Here is a 24,086-nt window from a genome sequence, read left to right as displayed (position 1 = left end):
CAAAATCATTACGTGCCTGCGGTCCCGCTCTTGGAGGCTTATTTTTATTTTTGTACTTTCAGCATAGGTCTTATGACAGCGCTGCGTGCGCTTCCAGCCAGCCCTGCCACCTTGGCTTTTGTAATCAGGCTGCAGATGTGCTTCATGATTGAACAACTTCTGCGCACCGCCGCTCCTCCTCCCAGAGGAGTCCAGCAGGCTCGCTTATGCAAGCTGTCATGCTGCCTTTTTTTTTTTTTTTTCCGAAAGCATGTGTGGGTTAGCTTTTGTGTGTTTCTGGCTGGCTGTTCATGCCTGCATATAATGGGCTGTGCATCTAAAACCGTTCCCAAGCACATGGAAAGCTGTGGAAAAAGCCTCCTTAAAGGCAGGCAGTGCTCACAGCCCCGGCCACCATCAGGGCCCAGACCCTGCTCCCACCTCACTGAAGCCGTGCCCACTGGCGGCGTGTGCTCAGCACACACACACACATATACACACACACCACACACACACACACCACACACACACTCGCCTTGCCTCGCGCAGTCAGAGATGATAGAAAGTCTGCTGGGGATTATTGCACATTTGTAGAGCAACAATGGAGAGCAGCGCAGCACAAATATCTATTCTTCATCACCCAGCGTAACAAACGTTGCTTTGTCTCACATCTGGCCCCGTTTAATAGCTCAGAGCCGATCGCAGTGGCTGTTTAGCAGCTTCTGGTAAATAAAGCTTTATGAGAACGACTTCCTTTTTCAAGTGTTTAATGATGAAAATGGCCTTTCACCTGACGTTTTATGCGCTGCTTTTTTATTATTATTATTTTTATTTTTCCCAGGTACTCTGCCTAGCAGGGGAAATAAAGCAGTCGTCACGGATAAACACTAAACTTTTTGCGGTTTAATCCCTGGAAGGAAGCGAGCATTTCGGAGGCTCTTTGCAAACGCGGCTCTGCCGAGGCCGCTCCCTGCGCCGTGAGGCGTGACGGGGTGCCCGTGCCGGTGTGGCGGGCGGCGTGGCAGCTCGGCAGCGGGGGGGCTGCCCATTTTGTGGTGATTTTTTGGCTTATCGCATTCACGGGGGGGTTCAGGGGGTCGCGACATGGCCCCCGCCCGCCCGGGCGGTGTCGCGGCCGCTGTCGCCCCCTGCCGGCAGGACGCGGGGCTCCGGCCCCTGGCCGCCCCCGGCCTCCCCCTGCAACCTTTTTTTTCCTATTTTCTTGCTCCTCTTTCCTCGAGTGGTTCCACATGGCTTCGAATGAGATCCTGTTAATCACAGGGTGGCTGCCAATGTGCTTGACCCGCGTAGAAATTGAAACCCGGTCACTCGGTGCTGTTCCTTGGTGCCGGGATGCTTGGCCACCACGCGTCTCCCACCGCCGCCGCGCTCCCTGCCCAGCACATCTCCTGCAGAAGGTCTTCCCTTGCCTCTCTGAAAGGGAAAAATCAATACAAGGCACAAAATGAACTCACGTGTTTGTTTCCTTTTGCTTTTACTCTTTGTAGTTCCTCTATACTTTTAAAAGGACTATTTTGGGAATTGTTTTTCATAGCGAACGCTTGGTTCGTCTCGCTCTTTCCAAATCTAAAAGTAGCCCGTGATGCATCAAAGGGATTGCAGTCAGCTGTCACTTAATGACATACGCCTTTAAGTAGCCCAGTGGCATATGGTTTATTAACCACCAGACGCACTAGCATGTTCTTGGTTTTCCAAGTGGGCTGTCCACCAGTCTCAAAATGGCTTCGTGGTGGCAAGGATTTGCTAAGCTTGTTCACTAAGATCTCGATTTGTCAAGAAGTTGCACACTGGCTAAGGATGGCAGGTGACAAGTCGTCTGCCAACTCCTCTGCTTCACAGGACGGAGGAAAGCAAGGGGCAGGCGAGAGGGGGACCAGCCTCACTGCTGCTCGTTGTCAGGTGTGTTCCTCGGAGCATCCAAACCCAGAACTAAAATCGTATTTACTTTCAAGTTGAGTTATGTTTTCTGTAACATCAGCACTTCGAAACAGTGCTGAAATGTTGGATTTTTTTTTTTGAAGGACTGGTAGAGAACATGTTTTACTAAATTGCTCTTCACAGATGTGTTACTGGAAGTCCAGTTTCTGGCAGAGTATTTGCCAAGCTGTAGCTTGAAATTTCAGCCAACACAGTGTAGCAGAAGCTTGTGAAATTCCCTTTCAGCCACTACATGATTTCATTCTTCTTTAATATTGGAGAGTGCTTTGTAGTAATGGTTTGACAAAAAAAAAAAAAAAAGGATTCCGTACACTTAGGGTTAAAAAAAAATGTCTAACAGGTCGATACATCTGTTCCTTTAAAAAAACACATTCTCCATTTTTGAGACATCATAAATATGTAAATGAGGGCTCTTTAATTACTGCCTAGGGCTATAAACTCACATGCTAGAGGGGAGGGAAGAAGGAAGGCAAAGAATAATTCACTTTTTTTTTTTTTTTTTTTTTTTTTTTTTTTAAGAGCGAGGGAAATTGGGTCTTTCCCTCAGAAAAGACAGCAGAAGAATGGGGCTTTTTATTGCTGAATAACCAGAAGGTGCTGGGAACACTTCTTTTTTGTTTATCCTTTCGGATGGAGTTAGCATATAAAACAGTAGCGGACGACCTTTCTGGCTAATGTGTGCACGAAACAGAGGGGATTTGTTAGGAAGCACCCTGTACAATTCCCTCCTCTATCCCGTTCTGTCAGAGCCTTTAATCCCGATCAGCAACATCCCCTGCTGTCCCTCGAGCCGCTTGCTGTGTCTGAATCTTTGCATGCTTTCTAACGCCGATGCACCAGGGGTGAGCAGAAGAGCCAGCAAAGTCATTTTCACTCGTGACCTGATAAGCGCTCGGCACTTAGCTGAGTGCCAGTCTGCTCTTACTCTGCCCTGCCGGCCTTTCTGTATCTTAAGCACCATTATTTTCGAGTAAGGTGATCTTGCTGCTACTTTCAAAACAGTATGAGATCAGCGGAAAAGGCACTTTGGAAATTTCAGGATGTGGATGTGCCCATGGGGATCTGGACTGGTGTGCGGTCGTATCGCTGTAGTAGGTGTAGCTACTGGAAATGTAATTGTGCTGATTTTTTTTTTCAGGCAAAATGATCCGGTGTCAAAACACTTATTCTGCCGTGGTAAAACTTAAGATCCATACGATAATTTTCACTTTCCAGGTTTAATCTTTTAATTCTAGCTGAGGTCTATGAAAGAATAATTTCCAGATAATAATGGTTTCCCACTAATGAGCTCCGCTTTTATTATAGCAAAAATGACTTAGGCCCAGTATGGTCACTGTAAAGATTTTCCTATTTGATGCTCCAGTGATGTGTCTGAGAGAGAGGTAAAAATGAGTCTGGAGTGTATGAGGAGGGATCCTCTAAATGCAGAGTAAGCCTTCGTGTCGTTGTGTGAGGTGAGCCCTCCTACCTACAGCTTGAGAAGAAGAGGGCAGATGAACTGGGCTGGGGAGGGATGGGGGCTGCCTGGCAGCACGGGGCCGGGGCAGGGGAGGAGGCACAGCCAGAGAGCACAAATGGTGTGAGAAGTGCACGGTGGGATGGAAGTGAAACGCTTCAGGCTGCCAAGGGAAGGGTGAGTCAGAGAGCGCTTTTCGGTGGGAGCCACTGGGTGTTGAAAGAAGAACTATTTTCAAGGCTGGATTTGATCAGCTTACAAAAGATACTGAGTGACCTGTCTGGAGGAGAGCGGGGGCTCCCCTTGGCCACCAGGTGAGCTTGTTTGACAGTCTGTACCCTGCCTTTCCACAAACGGCCTTCAGGAAACCTCTGCGTGTGGGAGACGTGAAAATTTGGATAAATACAAGGGCAGGCTGCCATTCAGGTAGCTAACAGCAAGCCTCATTTTTGCTTACGGTTAACTAGAAGGCACAGAATTGGGGTATTATTTTACATACAGTCCATGAATCAGTGCATAAGATTCTTGGCATGAGTGACAGTACACAAAGGCAAGTTACGATCATTTCTTTGTGTAAAATCTCTCTGCAGTCTCCCAGCCCCAAAGTATTTTGCCGGGAACTCCAGAGGCAGCTCCTGATGTGATTAGCCCCATCTCTGAGCACTGCTGTATCTGGCTTTACTTGAGAATTGTGTTTTCTGGCAGTGTAGAGTATGGCGATGTATCTGTTGCGTGGGATAGATGCTCTTTTCAACTTGGCTCCCTGTTTCTTTATGTGGCTGCATGTTAGTGAGGAGTTTATATTGATGATGCCAAAAAAATACAAAAATTGCATTACAAAGTCAACCAGAAATATGGTATTTTGCTTGTTGGTTCATTAAGTACAAGTACCCCGATTTGTTTATTAGAAGAAAAAAAAAAAGCTTCAGTTTGAATTTCTTCAAATATTTCACCAAAAATCCTATGTGCATGTGTACGTGTTTGTTTTCAACATGTTCTCCTCCATCTGTCCTGATGGTCAATTAAAATGCAGATAATGTGTCCCAGCTTGTAAGATGGATCACTGCTGAAGTGGTGTCATGTCTGGGCTAGCTTATCTCTTGATAAATACCTCTGCTGTCCACTGAGAGATTAAACTTCACGACTGCTGAGGTTTGTTTGGGTATATACAGGCAGATAAGACTGTCTTACTTGCTTTTAATAAAATATATCAATTTACATTTACTAAAGAACCTTTGGATGGTGTTTGCTATGGAGAAGGTGGCAGTGGCATAATCAAACGATAATAGCGGTATGTGAAACAGCCTTTACCGTTTCCTAAGTATTACAATTTATTGACAGGAGTGCTTTGCTGAACCCTCTTGTCTCTGGAGTGGGGAGATGAGGAGCCTGAGCTGCTGTTGTGAGATCTCATTTAGCTGTCTAGCAGAGAAGATTTCTTTCCCTGAGTCTAATCCGGCAGGAGCCATGGAGGAGCGTTATCAGTGAGGCTCAGAAACGTGGGGTGCGTGGGATGCCGTGCCGCGCAGGCTGCCTGGCCGTGCAAGTACCAGCCGTGTCTCCCAGCAGGAACCTCCTGCGGTGGGTGCCACAGGCGCTTGCTGTCAGGAGATGCTGCGTCACGAGAGGTGGCAGTGGCCAGCATCTCCGACACGACAGGGACCTGGAAAATTTGCTGTCTTCTCAGAGGAGAGCTGTGGCCAGCCCTCTGAATAATAAAACTGCTTGGTGCCCTTGGAGAGGCTCGCGAGGGAATGATTCCCGTGTGAGCCCAGCACCCTGCTTGTGCTAGCACGGAGTTGTAAATCAATACAGGGTTTGGATGAGAATTTGTGAATTGGTGCCCACAGCTCGTTTTTCAGCAGGAGGATGCTTGGACTGTGCCGCTCTGTGGCAGTACAGGGATGTGGGCATTTGTAGGCAAAGCCTGGTTTCATGTTCCAGTGTGCAATATTTATGGTTTCATTTCCATTATAGATGCCAGGAAAGTGATTGAAACAGGCGAGTATACATATGTATGTGCGAAGCATCTCTGTGCCCCTCACTGAGAAGTGAGTTCTAGGAAAAAGCACTTAAATCTGCTCAGCTTATTAAGTGCAGGCTGGAGTCCCATGCGATTCTGCCTAAAACATAAATAAATGGAAGTTACAGTGCAGAGGGGTTGGTAATATGAATTATGGACTGACACTGGTGATTAGTTGTTGACTTTTCTCTGTATGATCTGCTGTTGAACTGCTATAGAAAAAGACAGATGAAGGCCTGGGAGGGAAGAGGCGGCAAGGGCGCTCACTTACACTCGCCTGTGTTTCTGTGCATTGCTCCTGGTCCAAACTTGAGTGGGATTTCATCCATCCCTACCTCCAGGGTGGCAGAGCTGAGCCCTGGGCCAAGGGTGAGGTGCTCGGCGTGATGCCCACAGCCCGGCCTCCTCCCTGCCGTCGGGTATTGCTCCCAGCTGCAGGCACACAGTATTACCCCGTTATCCCCACGTGTGAGGTGTGACATGGTGTGGTGAGGCACCTGGCTCAGGAGAAGCGCTGGTGGCTACGCTGACAGGGCCGGTCCCGACGGCCTGTACCGCCCGCAGGCCGGCACGATGAGCACAGCTGGGGCCTGGGGGACCGCGGGTGTGCTCTGCAGATCCTCCTAACTCCTTGCCATTGCTCATCTGACAATTTCCTACAGCTGTAGCAACACGAATTCAGACTCCTAATGCCACTCTGAGCCTTCATTTCCATTTTCTAGTTTGTTTGTTTTTTAAAGTCACAGAGAAGCTTTAATTTGCCTCAGGCTGCGCAGCTTTGTAGAGATGGGACTGAAGAACAGAGGACATGTTTATTCAGAAGTAGCAAGTAGCTTGTTCAGCTACAGATAGGAGACCCGTTTTTTCAGGAGGCAGGAGCTGCTCAGCCCCTTGGTGGGAGACCCGGCCCCTCTCTCTCAGACGCGGGGTCCTGCTGGGAGGCTTGACGGAGTCATGAATCCCAGTCCCTGGCTCGCTGTTGCCGCAGCCATTTCACAGGGTCGTTAAATTGATCTACTAGATTTAATATCACAGGACAGTCCGAAGCGTACCTGTTGCTTTTTTTTTTTTTTTCAGTATACAAATCCAGAGCCTGCATATTATTTAAGAAAAAAGAAAAGACGTTTTGTGTTCCTTTTAGCCTTATAATACTTGTACCTGATTCATTTAGTATTTATGGGAGGTGTTTTCTCCTAGCGGAAAATGAGGAAGAATCCCCATATTTTTGGCCTTGCAAAACCTAGACTGTCATTATTATCGTCATTATTATTGCTATTATTGCTATTTTCATCTTGCAGCGTAATCAGGAGTTTCTTGCGGGCAACCTTGCTGCATTGCTTTAGTGCCATTTGTGTTGCAGTTCTGTAACAGGGGCCTTGTCTGCACAGGATCACCTGGAAGGTTAAATCTCCAGTAGATCTTAGGGTCACACTTGCTGTAGAGCTGATAGAAGTGCACAGATTGTGCTGAGTGATCTTTATTGTCCTTTTTGTCTTGCAGATCGAGGGATTTTAATGGCTTTCAGGTAGAAGCCAAGTGGAGACAATCAAAATGAACTCTATGGACAGGCACATACAGCAGACCAATGACCGGCTGCAGTGCATAAAACAGGTAAGCTGAAGGTGGACATCATTACTGCTAGAGCATTGTGTATTGTGTGGCAGGGTGTATTGAGCATTATAGTTTCCTGCTTCCCGATGAATATCCTGACCCTTTTGTGGGGAGGAGACCTTAAAAGCTAAACTTTCCATTTCACCTTTCTGAGGAACCATCAGCCTAGAGTTTCACTGATGCAGTAAAATTATGTTCACAACCTGTTTTTCCCCTGTTGCCTGAGCAGTTTTCTCTGGCCAGCTACTTTGGCCATGAAATATTTAAAGGCTAGAGTCCTGCTGTTTCCATTTTATATTTGTATTAACCAAGTTAAGAATCTCCCTGACTGCTTTTGCTCTGGGACAAGTGCTTTTTTTTTCTTGAGGGAGTGCAGCACTTCTCTGTTCATAGATTTCTGTGTGCAGTGGATGCAAAACACCCTAAATCAAAGGAAACGGTTTAAAAAAAAAAAAAAAAGCACATGGGAGTGGTACTGGCTTAGTATAGATTTCTAAACTTTTTATCTGTTTCCATCCTCTTAGCTTCAGCTCCATTATGTTTTGTCATGTTTGCTTACGTATTAGTAGAGGTTTATGATATCTAGAATGTGTTTTAATGCAAAGAACAGTAAAAGTGTGTTTGTTTGCAAGTCTAGCCATACAGATGCTTTGGCAGGAGATGAAAGAAGAACAGTTAGTACTGAAGAACAGTTAGTACTGAAAACAACTGATTTTCCTCACCGTGTTTCCTTTATATTAAATGATTTTGGAATAAGTCGAATAAAGGTAGTTCATAGGCCAGGGAACAGAAGTAGGAATCAATCCCTGCAGAACTGCTGGTCATAATCCAGCCTTGGCCTGGGTGTGTAGTGGCTATTTTTTCCCCCTAAATCTCTCTCTTTCTCCCTCTCCCTCATCGCTACGTGGTGAAAGTTAATGCATCTCATGGTTCTTTAGAGGCCCAAGGGAAATGAATTTTGGGATTTCATCCCAGTTCCTTATCAACTGTCTGGTTCAGAAAAAGCATGCCCTTGGCTGGCACAAATTGGTGCCCTTTTTGGCCATCCTACCCCAGAGGATGAAGAATGAAGTGACTTGCAGAACAATTTAACCTTCCAGCTGTAAGAACAAGCCTTCAGATCAAGTGGAGACAAATGGGGGATACTGCTTAGTTCCGTCTTCTAGAGCTGACGGTTTCTGTACATAGAGAATTTGTATTATTTTAATAAGATAAAAGAATATCAAATTACATTTCTTACAGTATTAAAGAGATATTTTTGTCTATGTAATGGATGCTCTGTCAGTTAAACCACTAACTTCATTTATACATAGTGCTGGTTTACCCAGACCTCTAGGACATATTTCTTTGAAGAGGAAGGCAGGGTTTTCCACCATTCATGGAACATTCTCGATTTTGTTTGATCCTGTCTGGAAGCTCAGAGGCTTCTGATGGACAGGGCGCTCGGAGTTGCTCTGTTCTGCTGACAGCACAGGATGCCACATTGGGGAGGTATCCTACCTGGCTGTGGCTGCAGCTTCTGGCCCTCATTTCCTACAGAGGCCCGAATCAGTGAGTATCAGTGCTTTTATTTTCAACTCATGACAAAGTGTAGGTAAGGAAGCCAGTGGCTGACCACCAAAAATATATGGCAGAAGCTTTTTTGTGTGAGTTGCAATATTTGAGGTTTTGTCTGAGAAGAATGTTTGCTTTTTTTTTTTCTTGAAGAATTTAGCATAAAGATTCCTCCTTTTTTTTTTTTTTTTTTTATAGTTCCAAAATCTTGTGTTGTTATCTTTGTTGTAGTGGAGGAAGGGACAGAAAACGACCCTGACTAGTTTTTTGGAGGAGACTCTTCTGTTATATGGTCATAACTTTTTGGGTTGGAGACATTTTACATTGTTTTCTGAGACAGGTGATTAGCTGGTAAAATTCATGTAGCGCCACAGCAAGGCATTGCCAGTTCACCCATACAGAACTAGATTACACACTGTTAAAAGCACAGTTCTTGGTCTGGGGAGCGAAGCAGTACCTTGCATGGGCCTATCAATATACCCTCACCAATTTGGGGGGATTAGCAGCAGGGTCAGATAAAAATCTGCCTGCATTTTCTTCCCCAGTCTTTCACCCTTTCTTCCCTTCCTAGCCTGTGAAAGAAACGCAGTGCTGCCCTCCTGAAAAGATGTGTGCTTGCAGGTGGGTTAATGCAGCAGCAGCATGGCAGGTGCACTGCAGTGGGGGCTAAAAGCCACCCTTCCTCAGCGCCCTGCATCCACCCATTTGTCCCCCTTGCTGGCAGCACACAGCCCATGCAGTCGGATCCCACGCAGCTTGTGGCCCTGTGTGCTCCTCGCCCAGCCCCGAGGAACCTGTGTGTCATGCACATGGCTGTATCCCAGCGCCTGGTGAACCACATCAGGTTGCAGCACAGGGGCAGTGCCAGCTGCTTTCTTCCAGCTCTCTGGCTCGGGAGACGCCCACAATGTCCTTGCTGACTTCTCTTTCAGGATCAAGGTTGTGTTTTACTTTTATCTTTTTTTTAGCATTTCCCAACTACAAAACCAAACCTTGTATATGATCAGCTAGTTAGGAAATGAAGGGTGTGTGTGTTAAGAACTGTTTCAGAGAGATGAAAGGGCAAACTGAAGAGGTGGCTGTGTATTTACGCTTTAAAAAAAAAAACACAACACAGACTTCTGTGGAAGGCTGGAACAGCTTGTGTGGTCTCTTTGTAGCTGATTCCATCACTATTTGTAAGTGTATGTGCTTTAAAATCAAACACATTTTTTCAGTGTTCAGGGGAAAAAGCCAAAGTAACAGTCTTCCCGTAACACATGCAATTGGTTTGTCCTGACACCAAGGACTCTTCAGGGTACGCTGAAGGAAGCTGCATTTTCAGGGTGTAGGCTGTTTCTCCTGGATTTTTTTGTCAATGCAAACCAAAATACAAAAGGATTTTGTGCTCAGCAAGGGTCAGAGGTCCCGGGAGCGGGCCTGCCGGGCTGAGGTGACAGCCTGTTCACACGCCTGGCCCGGCCCCAGGGCCCTGCGGTAGCACCCAGCACGGGATGGTGGCACCCCCCTCACGGAGCCAGGGCCCAGGCACGGCCTTCTGAGGGGGCCGGCCAGCTCCTGCCTCGTAGCCAGCCCCAGGGAGCTGACCCGTTTTCTTAACCTGTTCCTCACAACTGAGCAGTGATGAGGCTTTATTCATACATGATCCGTTGTTCTCTTTTTGTGATATGAGCAAGTACCAGCAAAATCTGTAGGTTGCAGGCCGCCCCCTCTCCACTCTCCCCCATGGGTCCAGCTTTCAAAGCTTGAAGCTGTTTTAAATCTGGGGACTTTTCGATTTGTTGTCTCTGTTTGCTGGTCAGTTTATAAGGCTCCTATACCTCTCCTGTGAAATCCTTGACAAGAATTCCTGTTAAAAAAATTCCTAAAATCTTCCTATTACTTAAGTTAGTAAGAAGCGACCCCTTTCAGATTAGGCTTGTGCTAAGGGCAGTCATCAGGGCAGGTATTAGAGCTGTGCTAAAATTGTGATAACAGGTTAAAGGGAAGTATGTGCAAGTGTGTCAGAAGTATTTGGCTGTGGTGTGAGCAGAGAAGGCTGCTTCTGTCATGTGTGACACATTGAGCAGTGTATCCTCAAAGGATGCTGGATCATTTAGTGAACCCAGCTTAACTGGAGGCACACGTCACATGGCTGATTTCTAGGAGGCGATTAGCATTTCTCCCCTCTTTCCCTCAGGAAGGCTTGTTGAATAGCTGCAGTTGCGATGCTTTATAATGCCTACCCAGCCATTCAGAGAGAGATGCTAAAAGTTGTAATTGCCATGTGTTTGCGTTGATCTTTTCTCTCTCAGATTGGAAACAGACAGTCCCATTTCTTTCATTATTCAGCAACTTGGTTTTTGGTTGCTCACTTGCAATTCAGAGGAAAATAGAATTCCCTGTATATTTACATAACTGTTAGCGTTTAAGCCCTGAGATGTTTGAACTAATCCTTCTGCTTTTCAAAATTATTGTTGCAGACTCATGTAAATGCTCAGCAGTCCTAAACATGTCATTTTAACATATTGTGGATGGGTTAATATAGACAGATATGAAATTACAGCTGAAAAAGTTTTAATAAAGCTTTGTGAAATTTTCATTCTTCATGAATTTTCAGAATTGGCAGTCTTCCTATGAAGGGCGTATATATTTAGAATACATTTTTTTTGGTTGTAACCCATACAAGTGTTACTATTTTTTAGCAGCTATGTATGAGATAACATATAGCAGGGAACCTGATGGTGAAAAAGATTTTTCTTTTCAATTAAGAACATGATATTCAAGGGACCTGAAGTGTTGCAGCTTATTGGCTGAATGGTCCATAGATGCCATCTTGATAAATATATACTTTTTTATTTTTTCTTTTATTTTTTATCTTTGTCTGCTTTCTTGCTCACTCTGTTGGAATACTCCTCCCCAAGAGTTAAGTATGTTTAGGAAAAACTGACAGCAGACCAGCTTTCCTGGCTCCTCCAGTCCACTTGCAGACCTGTCAATCAGCATTCCTGCCATGTTAGATCCTGCATCCCGGTAGGCGACTGTTCTGGCTCAGGCGGTGGAGCCACAAGGGAAAGAGCAAAGAGACAAAGTGCTGGAAGCACTTCTAGTGCGGGGAGGGGAGAAAGCACCATCTTGATGCTTGCAGCATTTGTGTAGCTTGCTTATCGGATGAGATGGCTGAGTTTATAAGACTCAGTGGCTTGAATGTAACCCATCATCTTCTGAGGCAGGCTGGCGAAGTTAGGGTGGGCACAGTTCTCCCCTTCCCAGTCCTGTTTTTGTTTTATTGCAGCACCTGGCCTCAAGGGCAGAGGCACTGGTATTGTCAACTGTTTTCGAATGAAAATGCACACATATTAAATTTACATCTAAAACTTTTGGTAGCCATAGTATTTAGATTAATTTTAGTTTTTTTCCTGTGCAACTAGCTAATCAGGCCTACTGCTTAAAACTGCCTACAGGTAAATAAGGATGAACATTGGAAAATTCTAGAAATCTGTATGTTAGGTACATTTGTTGCCTTGGTGTCAGATGAGCATAGGAAGTTGATCTCGTCAGCAGCTGGGTTGAACTCTGCAGTGAATACACAACCTAGCTGGCAACCCATCTATAGCATCTGTCGTACCATTTCTGGCTCTTCCTTCCTACGTGTGTGCTTGTTGCTTGACTTCCTCTACTTCTGTGAGCTGATGCAATGGCAAATCCCTACCAGGCATGGCTGTGCAGCATTTGCACTTAGGGGCTATTGTACCCATTTGCAAAAGCAGAAAGTGGCTTAAAAAGTTGTTTTAAGAGAGGATGGTACTGTGCAGACTTCTACAATTGTCTGCGAAAGAAAAACTCTCCGCTGGTGTTGTTAGCTCCTTATTGCTTCTATGCAGCGTGGAGGAGAAGCCGCTACCAGTGTGCGTCAGGAGGTCGCAAAGCACACGCTGCAGGCAGCTTTGTAAGCACCTGCAGGTGGAAAAGATGTAGGAAAGAGAGGACAGGCTGGCATTTTGAAAACTAGAGAGCTGGTGCTGCAGCTGGTGCAGGTATGCTGTTTTTCGTCTGCCTAGTGTTACCTGATATGCTTTGGATGGAGCCTGTTGAGTACCGGTGGAGCGTGTCCTGCTTGTTAGTGAAAATTCAGTCAGTTTTGTCCTTTTTGTAGCATATATCAACACAAATGCACAAACTACTAATGTTCATAAATTTGCCTGTGTGGGCTTAGCTGTTCTTTTTGCTGTTGTCCACATTGTATTCTGTCAACAATACAATGCGTGAAGTACACAGCAGCTGCTGTGACTCTTCCATGAAGGGTTTGCCAGATCTCTTTGCTGGTAGACCTGCTTCTGTTGATGTGGCAGTAATAGGCTTGGAATTGTTACCTTCTCATTATTTCTCCTGGGCTTTGCAAAAATTCCCATACTGCTCTAAAACTCTAATCTAGTAAAGATGTATATAAGTTTCCAAGCCTGTTTCAAGATGATCCATCCTGAGAAAAAGAATATGCTTATCAACCCTGTCATTCTACACTATTAGGGGAATGAGACAGACCTTCAGAATACCTTGGAAGTAAGCAATTTCCATATTGTTCTTTGCTATGCAGATCAGGGGAAGGGAAATGTTGAGGCAAGCACAGGCAGTTATATATCACATGTTGGCAAAATGAAATGATTCATCCTTGACTGACCTGGACTCACCGACAGATTTTTTCCTCTTATACTTAGTTTGTGCTGTTGGTTTCTAACTGCTGAATAGGATGATGCAAGAGGTACATACCCTCCCCACAAGTGCATCATAGTACAGAAGTGGTTGAAAAATCAATGGATTCTTCGAAGAACCTGAAGAGGGATCACTGCTTTGGGAGTTTCCAGGAGAGGTTTCCCTCCTGTTAGTTAGAGCACTTACAGAATGGTGAAGGGTGCTGGTGCTACTGACAGTTTCACACCTGAAAGCAAATAATTTTTTTTTAGATAGTATTTCTTCTTTAGCTGTGTGATGTCCAAGAAGGTGCATTGTTTTCCAGCTCAAAGCATTTTTGTTGAGTAGAGGCTGCTACTACAGAGTTCATAAGGCAATTGCTCCTAGGTCTTGCCCTGTATGATAGCTCCTTTAAAGCAGATGTGATTGGTGATCACACTTGAGTAATTAGTTCAAGTCTAGTAGGTTATGGCTTGATACAGATTTTGAAAGTTTGGGTTTCTCTTTTGTTCTTTTCTGACGTAAACGTAACAGATCCCTAAATGCAAATTGTACCGCTGCTGTAGGCAATGGACCTCCCATAATCAGTGATAGTTGGATATTTCTCCTTCATGGTGGCCAGTAGATACCCACCAACAAGTAAAAAATAAAGTTTCTCATGTGCCCCACTCTTCATTCACAGGGCCTTTCCAAAAAGGAGGAGAAGTTAAATGAAACAGATTTGTTTAAATTAATATTGCAAATTTTGCTTTGTCAAAGGACCCCCAAAACAATCCTGTTAGTACTTTTCCTTTTGACTCTGAACTGTCTCAGTAATGTCTAGCTGTCTGGTAGGACCCCTGAGAGTAGCTGAGGTGAATTAAACATGTTCCACAGTGGCATCAGTTCATGCAGTGGTCATTTTAAATAGTCACCTTGAGATTTTTTTCTCTATGTAGATTAAGAGATTAAAATAATAAAGATTAAGTCTGTTAATTAAAAGTGCTGTAAAAAGCATAATCAGTGAGTAAGTAAATTACTCACATGAGTCAAAAAAATTAATTGGAAAACGAAATATGTCAAACTGAGGTCTATTGCATATTTTTCAAAATGTGTTTACTCTCCTGAAATATAGAAAGTGAAGAAATTTAAAAAATTAGTTCAGTATATAAGTCAGGGGAATTCAAGTCTGTCCTTTTTTTTTTCCCCCCCTTTTGCCATTAACTCATTTTGTACTTGCTTGCCATATTCCTTTCTAAAGACTGTACCTTTGGCAATAGTCTTCTAGTCAAGGGTTGTTGTAATGCCTCATTAATGGTATTTAAAACATCTTGATATGAATGAACTGCAGGAAAAAAAACACCAAACCCAATTTTCAAAATGCTGTGGTATGTGCCTCAAACTCTTCAATTATTCATAGCACAGAATTTTTTTAGGTAGTCCTCATTTTGCCTGCAGCCTTCACTTTTTCTTATACTAAAAGACATCGTGAAGCTAGAGTTTTTGTAAAGAAGGCAACTAACCAACTCTGGAACAAATAAGGTTATTTTCACCAATAATATCCATTAAAAATATAAGTAAATATTTGGACTGCTATTTTAATAGTGTAATAGTATTCTAAGGGAAAGTGCATGCTTTGAGACAATTAACTTCTTGAAATGTTAAGATACTTAGGGCTCAAACTGCTTGCTGAAAAGCATGAGGGCATTAGAGAAGAAAGCTCTTGTATCATTATGCTGTCTATTGAAATGCTGAAGGAAGGTGAAGAAGCCTCAGCATCTTTGCTGTAGTTTCATGCAGAGGGTGCAAGCTACACTAGCACCATACAGCAGGGAGATACTAATGGAAGATGACTTGTTTCAGTTGCCAAGAAGAGTGAGGGAACTGGTTAGGAAAGCTGATTTCATAATTCAGTCAAGCTGTAATGGCAAATTTAAAGATAGATTGAAGCCTGATGTTGCTGAGCATGGTCTAAAAGAAAGAACAGACAGTTATTGCTTTGTTTCTTGACTTTTTTTTTCCGCCAGAAAGTCACTCTTTTCCTTAATCACTCACAAAGACAATATAGCTCAGAGCTCTCTGATTATTTTGAGCCTTTCGTAAGCCGTGCTGTTCTGAGGTTTCTCAGCTGACAGGACTGCAGTACAGGTTGTATGAAGGGTACAAAGATGACTGGGCATTGCTGTTCTGTCTATTGATAAGTGAACAAAAAGGCCACTTGTGTGCCCTGTTTCCATCAGTCAGATCTGGATCGCAGGCTTTTAAACCCCTAAGTCACGATTTCCTCAGAGGCCGAGTAAGGTCTGGTGGAACAGCACTAGGTGGGATTATGAGAGGAGGTTAAATTGATTGCATGTTCCCTTATATATGTTCCCTTATCTAATGCAAAGTTCTAAGTGTACTGCGGTTATGTGGGTAAGAAAGATACGGAGCAGGAAGACTGCACAGTAACTCTGATCAGCAGAGCCAGGGAGTAATTCTTGGTTTAGCTTTTCTGTGTGGGGTGCTTGAGGATCAGGGCGTTGAGTCCATCTCTGGCGCTTTGTAAAACTAACAGACACATCAGCATTGTGCTGTCTTCTCTTTCCTCCTGTGGCACACGCACGTGTGTGCAATCCTCCTCACAGGTCGTGTGGTATAGGAGACCAAGTCTATTCACTTGCCAGGCATCTACCTTTTCTGAAACCACTACTGATTTAAACTCACGCTTCATATTGGTGTGTAAATGAAGCATCTATGGAAATCTGCATTAATACAGGTTGTATTCCGTTACTGCTTGCACAGTAAGTGACTGAACACCTTGCCTCTTTGCAGTTCAGTGAATCTTGTGTTTTCTATTTGTTCCTTTCCTCGTTTGTTTAGCATGTGATCTCCTGTCTTCAGCGTTGACTCCCAGCCTCATCTCACCCCGTATTTTCATGTACTTAAACCCTCCGGCAAAGAGGAGCTGGGCTTTGCTCAGTATTTACTGTTTTTGTTTTTCCTGAAAGAGAAGCCGCAGTGGACAAGTGGGGCAGAGGTGATTCCCCTTTCACTCCGGTTTTACAAGAAGCCATGGCTAACATGGTTTTAATCTCTCTCTCAGTGTATCTAGTGCCTCTCAAAATGTGAGCTTAATAAAATATTTATAAAGCCTACAATGGAATGAACCATGTAAGTGCAAGATAATTCTATTCATTAGGGATCTCTCAATCTCACAAATACTAAATTTGGGGGTGGGGGAAATTATCTGGATACAAAATGCACAGCTTGAGCCTTTTAATTTTTTGATAAATAAAACAATCTTTGATATTGAAGGGGGCTGTAGAGAATTGAACTTATGTATAACCATATCCAGATAAACAGAAATCACTCTTCCAAAAGAAAGTAAATAGCTCAATACTCCCCTCTATCCTCTTGAAAAAGAAAAGACCATTTGTTTTGAATCTTCACTGCAGACGAGTTTTTAATATACTGAGTATAGCTGCTCACGTAGATGGCCTTTCTATAATCACATTACACGACTAGGAAAAAATAGAGAAGCCACCTATTTTGGGTGATGACATTTTCTACTTTTAAAGCACATCCTCAGTTAATGTCCCCTATTTCTGTGACACCCCTTGAGCTCTGTTGCAGCTAGTGGAGGGCATGAGCGGGAGAGAAAATGCCTCGTGGATGGGGATCTGAAGGAGATGCCCGTGCGTGGGAGAGGGGCTCACGGCTGGGCTCACGCAGGGAGCCTGCTGAGGTTGTACAGTAATAACAGCACAATTAATGCGTTACAGCAAGCGACTGTTGCTGATTTGCAGGTCCTCTACTGATTGCTTGTGGTGCTGGTGATCTATCGGGAATAGGTTTGCTAGGAACATATTTGCGTGCTGAGTAATGCACGAAGAAACGCCTTGTCTCCCCATGGTTATTCTCTGTCAAGGGACCAGGAATCCTGTTTACATTCTTTAGATATGCGGTGGGTTTTTCTTTCAAGGCTGAACTCCCTTTGCCCAACGTGCAGAACCACATTAATTCTGCTCCTGTGTTGCTCCAGCTGAAGGGCAAGTAATCTTTCTTTTCTCTGCTCCTTCCCTGCCCCTTTCTTTCCAGCAGCCCTCTCCCCGTCCCATTCAGTGCAGCGTTACATAGCATTATGTCTCATTGCAAGCATGTCCAGCTGAATTTTAAGCTAGACAAAAAATAGTCTGAACTACCTGGTCGAATCTGCCAAAGTGCCTGGACACCAAATTGTGTTTCTCACTGAGCAGAGCCAGTACATGCCAGAGGTGCAGCAGTCGTGTGGGCATGTAAGAGAGTAGGTCAGCTCCTTACTCCACCAGGGTCAATTGATTTACTTCCAAAGGAACTGTGTTTTCTGAATTAATAGTTTTGAGCATCCTAATTTTATATATAAAGTTTGATAATTTTCATATATTTTTCTTTACTTTTAAATCCCTAGATTTTACAATCTTGTGAGAATTTAAACTTGGATTTTTGTGGAAAAAAGCTTGAAAACATGCCAACAGTTAAAAATTGCAAGTAGACCCCATGAACTTCAGAGTAGTGTGCATGCATTTTGGTTACTCTGAGCTCTCTGTGAAACCTGGAGCATGCTGGAGATCTAGCTCATGATCTGGAAAGATGGATTTAATACTGGGTTTTGTATGACTGAAGTCCTACATGTGTTACACTGTAAAAGACAAATTTTGCAGAATTCATAGATGAACCTGTTGTGCAAACTAGGAATAACTTAGCTGAAGTCTGAGGAATGATTCCAGAGGATATGTGTACAGTATCAGAACACTAAAAACCATCGTTTTCTTCTGGCTCCTCTCTTCATATGCATTGTGCTTTGTGGAGAAAAAGGAGTACTACTAATAATATTAATAAAAAAACCTCTGGAATAAAAGAATTAGAAGTTTTTGAAGCATTGCTATTAGTTAGAAGTATTTTGAAAAACGGTGGAGGGGCTTGTGAGGCGGGAGGAATGTATGTATGCATGCTGTGAGTTTAACTTTGTCTTTCCCTTACTTTGATGGTATAGCTCCACCTTTGGGAGAAGTGTCACGATGCATTTCATCCGAAGCGTGGACTCCACGTTTAATCCAGTGTGGGCTGCTGGGAGCAGGGAAACGCTGCTCCCTCCCCAGCCCCACCTGGTGTTTGCCACCACCACTGAGTCAGGTCTGACGGCCTCGTGGGCACACAGGGAGCCTCGCTCGAAGCGATGACTGAAAATCAGCACTTGGAAGGGGAGGTTATGGGAAGAACAGCAAGCTCAGTCAGATGCACTGATAGGGGTGTCCGTACAGAGCCCAGGGGAAGAAGCTCTCAGGAGCATATTGAGGAGATGCATCCTTAGCTCCAGGGCAGCCTCAGTCCAATACCAGCATGAAGAGATGCTGTGTTGTACTCCATGCTGCTCCCCTGCGGTTTGCTGCTGGCCCGTGAGCTCTGTGCCTCCCCTCGTGCCATGCAGTGTGTGGGCAGGAGGGCGCAGGGCTGTGGTAGCAGCACGCCTGGGCTGGTGTCGCTGGTGGTACGGTGGCCACAGCTTTCTGCCCTGCCAGAGGGCAGCTGCCCCCGGGATTTAATTCCCCTGATTTGAGAACTCTGAGTTCTGCCAGGAGTCTGGCATTAGTGCGTGTCTCGTAACAACGAGTTAATTTCCAAGGGAAGGAAAGGCTCCCGACCAGCGAGCTGGGCTTTTTTCTGCACAGTCAAATCTCCGTCTGCTGCTGGTGTATTCTATTGCTAGCGTAAAATTCCCAGACTCGTTGATTAGTGAAGCTAGACAGTAGACAGGGTCCAAGTGGCTAACCATGTGAGAAATGCAGTGACTGTAGGCTACTGTTAATTAACCTAGAATCTAGCAACATGGCAACGTGTCTGTGTGATAAGTTATATTATCTTCAGCAGCTCAATTAAATCAGGGAGTGAGACACAGAGCAGACATAACTCGGCAAAATAAACAGACAACTTGAGTCAGCCTTCATAATTTGGTGCGACATCACGTAAATAAATGCAATAACTTGTTTAGCATAGTTAAGCAGTTTGCTGCTCAAAAACTTATTTGCGTGACATCTCATTTTGAATAGGTTAAGTTGTGGCAAATTAGGGCTGTGGCTTCAGTCTGACTTACTCCAAAGAGAAGAGGGGAAAAAAATCCTTCACCAGAAGTACACAGTTTGTAAATTGAAATTCTACATTTGTTTTCTACAGCAACAACTTGGAACATACGGATTCCACGTTTAAGTGATTCACTTTCCATACCATTGCTGTCATGTTAGCATTTCCTGATGTATGCATGAGATTGCTTTAACCCTCTGTAATTGTTCTTAATTTTGGCTGCTGCTCTTCCATTACTTCCTAGACTGTTCTCTCTAAGATACGCTAGTGTACATCTGGGTTGCAGTCTTCTATATTTAGAGGAGATAAGGCTGTTGTCCTTGCCATATTTCAATGTGGATAATTGGTTTCTGTCTCTAAAATTACATTGAGTCTTTGGTTGCAGGAAGTGGGTTGCACCCACTGTGGTGTGGGTGTGCAGACAGACAGATAGTACTCGATCGTGCTTGAGTATCCTTAAAAAAAAGAGAGATCTTTATTGCATAAGCCTATTTCACACATGTATGGTATGAAGCATATAGTTCTGTCTCTGTTGCTGAGTTTTATTGCTTATCAGGAGTTTTTAATCGCCTTTTAATTGGAAGAGAGTAGCAATTTCAAGACGTGGCTGTATTTTGTAACGTTTGTACTAAAAATTGCCTTGTGTCAGCTGTTCCATGTAACTCCCCGTGTGAATGTGTTCCCCCGGGTGAGCCCATGGCAGCAAACCGTGGAACAGGCACACAGGCAGTCGCTGTGAGAGCTGATAAACGTGGTCCTGACGTACCTGCATCAGCTGCCCATATGCCCATGCTAATTTACAAAGGCGGTCTGTTCTTTATGTAAATAAAATGTTTCAGCCAGAGGTGGTCACGAGCAGCAGGTAGACTTTTCTGTCTTCCCTGGAGTCCAGCCCAGCCCTCGGAAGGGAGTTGTGCTGGTACAGTTCTTTGTAGTGGGCTGCAGTGCAGTGGCGAGCAGGCTCCTTTGCTGTTTTCTCCATCCCCCTACACCAGTCTGTTAATTCAAGTGCTACAAAGAACACAAGGTTCCTTCCAATACCAAAAATAAATGGCTCGGATGACTGTCTCTTCAAAGCACCACCTGGTGATCCCTGCAATAATGACACACTCACATGCGTCAAGTATTGCTGTGATTTCTGTTCCGTTCAGGCTAAGAAAATATTAATCTTTCAGAGTCATAACTGATTACATTGAAAACCCTGTTAGGTTTTGTAATAACAGAAATCGTCATGTCTCACTAATAGCTTTCCCAAAAGCGGATGATACTGCGACCAGTCTGGTAAATAACTGATTCATTCAGTTCATTGGCTTTGTTCATCCCTACTTCAGATTTTGTTCACACAGATTTCCTCTACTTGTCGATAAGTGTTGCTTGCAAGCAAGGTAATATTACACGGCCCTTCATTATTACACTCACTCCTAGTAGCTTTGAAGGCATACCAAGGTGTGTCACAGCAAGATCTGGTTCATTGTCACTTTTTTCAAGTCATCTATTAATGAGGTGAATTCTTCCCTTGTTTACATGAAGCACAGTTTCAGGCTAGACTCTCCAGGCTCACGCCTTCCCTCTGTCAAGACGCTGCCAATAATTTCAGTTGAAGAGGATGGAGCCATGCATGGGAAATGCTTCACAGAGAGCTGATGGATGGCTCTGGCAGAAGCTTTGTTTTGTACTTCTGTTCTTGGATCGAGAGCTAAGAAAATCTCTTTAATTTCTTGTTCGATGAATACAGCAGATGTAATAATATCCTTCTCAAGCAGCCTTTTTGTTGTGAGGGCGTGAATGACATTAGTGCTTTTTGCCCCGGGTGCAGCGTTTAAGCTGTCAATAAATAAAAAATAAAAAAAATCATGGTAGACATTTGGAATGTTTTCTTAAGTAACTCAGGGAAGAAATCGCACCTGCTTTTGTGCTTTGATTCAGGCTGGGTTTTCTCTTTGTTTTCCTCACTTCCCCTCAAAAAGTAACCTTGTCCTCTGTAATCTGGGAAAGAAAAATCTGATGAAAAATTTTATTTAAAAAATTTATTTAAAATACAAAGAAAAATCAGAAAACTGTGAGGAATATGCCACAGAAGGAGCTATGTGTAACTGATAGAAGTGTCCCTGCAGGGTCAGCTTTTCTAGCATCACAGGCACTGCTCAAATACTCTCCACAGAGTACGAGACCACTGGTATTCTGCCTACCTCTTCTGTTTGTTCGGGGCTCTTTAGCCTCTAATGGAATTAATAGAACTGCTTATCTGGCCCAACTAGTTTCTAAACTAATTTCAGTTGTGCAGAAGCATTTAGGAAGTTGGGATTTCAGCATCCCCTCTGTATTTAGCAGGTGGGTTAGGGTGGCGTTCTGTTCCCATGCAGTGAAATCCCTTGATGGAGGCTTACAGAACAAACAGTGCAATCGAGTCATTGAGGTCACCCCTGCTCTGACATAGGCAAGTAAAGCGAGCCTTTCCTTCCAGAGGGAAGTACAAAATCAGTCTATTTTGGACCTTTTGCTCTATGAAAGAGATACTGCTTTTCAGTGGTGTCATGCTAAGTAGAAATCAGCATTATGTGATGCTAAGCTGAAATTAAGGCTAATGTGTGAGGTTCCTCTCTGCTTTTCATTTGTTAGCCTAAACCTGTCAAATATTATTTTGCATTCAGGTATGTCATGTGTTTCTTAATGTGGGGACCTTTCATTGGACATGTTAATGGAAGATTTGGTGTGTGGCTGGCAAACAGTAACAACAGTGAAAGTAAATAATGTCTAGCTCATGTTTAGCACTTCTTGTCAGCAGATCTCAATTCATTTCACAAAGAAGGAAGGATTTTCAAAGACAATTTCCAGTGCAGAGCTGGGTAGCTTGCAGTGAATTTTTCCATGGGTTGCTTCTGTGTGGAAGGGGTAGTTGTTTTTTTCTGTGGTAGGTTTTTTTTTGTTGTTACTGTTTTTTCCCCACCTACTGAGATAGCTCAGTTAATACTGCGATCTGTGTCCTACTCGTGCAGCATGCGTTCAGTGCAGTGCTTTTTGTTCAGCAGCTTACATGCATTTCTTGCCTTCTGGAAACAGTATGTTTGATTGCAGCAGAGCTTACATGCGACATTGTAGAGGGTTTTAAAGCAGCTTCTGTTTCCCCTGCAGATGGAGTACTGAAGGCGCAGTGTACACTGAGGGATTTGGTGTCAGGCAATCACTTCTCTGGGGGTCTAAATGAAACCTTCAAAAAGCATCCTTTTCTCTTTTACTTAGAAGATTGCTAAGTCAAACTACTGTCCCTGTCCATGGGGTATTTTTTATGCAAAAAGCCTTAAAGTACAGTTTCTTAAATTTATTTATTTGGATTCTTTCATCTGTATGCAGAATAGCTTGATTCCTCCACCAATGAGACAACGAGCTGGCAGAGACGTGTTGCTCAGAGGTGCACCCTAGGTGAAGCTGTCCACTGGGATGGGAATATGAGCCCATGTTTGTAGTCCATGTTTGTAGAGCAGAGCAAAAAATCACATGGCACAATGCTTTTTCAAATGCTTTTTCTGCTTTTTCAAGTCCTGTTAGTGTTTTAAGGATCTGTGCCACGCCTGTTAGTCATCTGTTGTTAAAAAACAAGGCTTCTGACCAAGAGCCTTCGTAGAACAAGAATTCCAGCAAGATGATAAAAAAGTTTACAAACTCCTTAAAACCTAGCATAGGAGCAATTTTTTTCCCTTCATTTATGGTAAGTTCATATATGCATCTTCTCAGGCACCAGGGGAAGACGGGGAAAAAAAACTGGGTTGTGAACATTATTGTTAATTCAGATGCTTAGAAGTGAGCAGTATGTGACAGATTCAGAACTAAGGATGTATTTTTAAAATGATACCTTTGGGTTTTGTGCCTTCCAGTGAAAATGATCATCCTTTTCATATTTTTCTCAGTTATCTCAAGAATTGTAAACCCACTTTTAAAAAAGATATTCACAGTTCCTAAATACACTCTTTTCTTCTTGTTTCTGGAGTTCTCATTGAAACACTTAGCATCCCCAGAATTGCAGAATTTAGTAGCAATACTTTTCATATAAATTGAATTCCTTCTTTCCTATACCCTCCCTCTGCACCTGCTAAAATGTTGTAACACTTTGGCAGTATAGCACAGTGAAGGATGATAATGTCAGTTATGGTATCAGGTAAGTTTGCTAAGTGTTTCAAATAAAATACGGGTACAGCTTGTTCAGTACAAAACCAGAAATGAGTGTAACAGTTAAAATTGCATTTCCCATGCAAATTTTAAATTTATTTATTTTTTCTCTTGAAATTTTGTTTCTTCAGAAGTAGAATTCCACTCTGAGATTTCTACGTGCTTTCTAGTGCTTGCACATTTTCAATCGTGGCAGCACCCCAGCCACACTTCAGTCAAGAACGATTTGTGTTTTTGTCATCCCAAAGTTGGTCCTCCCAGTTGCTCATTATGATAAAGCATGATAAACAGAAACCAAAATCCCTAGAGGTGGATTTTACACGCACAGTGTAGTGCGTGCGCTTTGCTCTGTCACTGGTATTTTCTGAGACTGTCATATATGCCTTCTGGCTGGCAGGCAAAGATGAAACACGAGTGTTGGAAGGCATAGCTGTGAGACCAAGGCAAGAACTTTGAACCCAAAACTGGAATTTCCCTGCATTTGGACTTGGACAGTTTTGGTGTCCAAGCAGAATCCATTACAGTTTGCAGATGTGTGAGAGGTAATGCTCTGGAGGAAGAAATTCAGAGGAGCTCTGGTATTCCAGCTTACCT

General features: G+C 43.7%; 1 protein-coding gene across 13 annotated transcripts in view; it reads left to right on the top strand.

The window, feature by feature from the left end:
- ZMIZ1 (zinc finger MIZ-type containing 1) overlaps positions 1 to 24,086 on the top strand; it is a 344,474-nt gene that overhangs the window by 177,911 nt on the left and 142,477 nt on the right. For all 13 annotated transcript variants that reach the window (XM_068689469.1, XM_068689467.1, XM_068689458.1 and 10 more), the window contains one exon: positions 6,918 to 7,028. In XM_068689469.1, coding sequence (XP_068545570.1) covers positions 6,969 to 7,028 — 60 coding nt within the window. In that variant the 5' untranslated portion in view covers positions 6,918 to 6,968. The remainder of the gene's footprint in view (positions 1 to 6,917; positions 7,029 to 24,086) is intronic.

This window comes from Anas acuta, chromosome 7 (genome assembly GCF_963932015.1).
Source record: "Anas acuta chromosome 7, bAnaAcu1.1, whole genome shotgun sequence".
NCBI lineage: Eukaryota > Metazoa > Chordata > Aves > Anseriformes > Anatidae > Anas > Anas acuta.
Note: the sequence above shows the minus strand (reverse complement) of the source record. Positions and strands in the feature narration are given on the sequence as shown.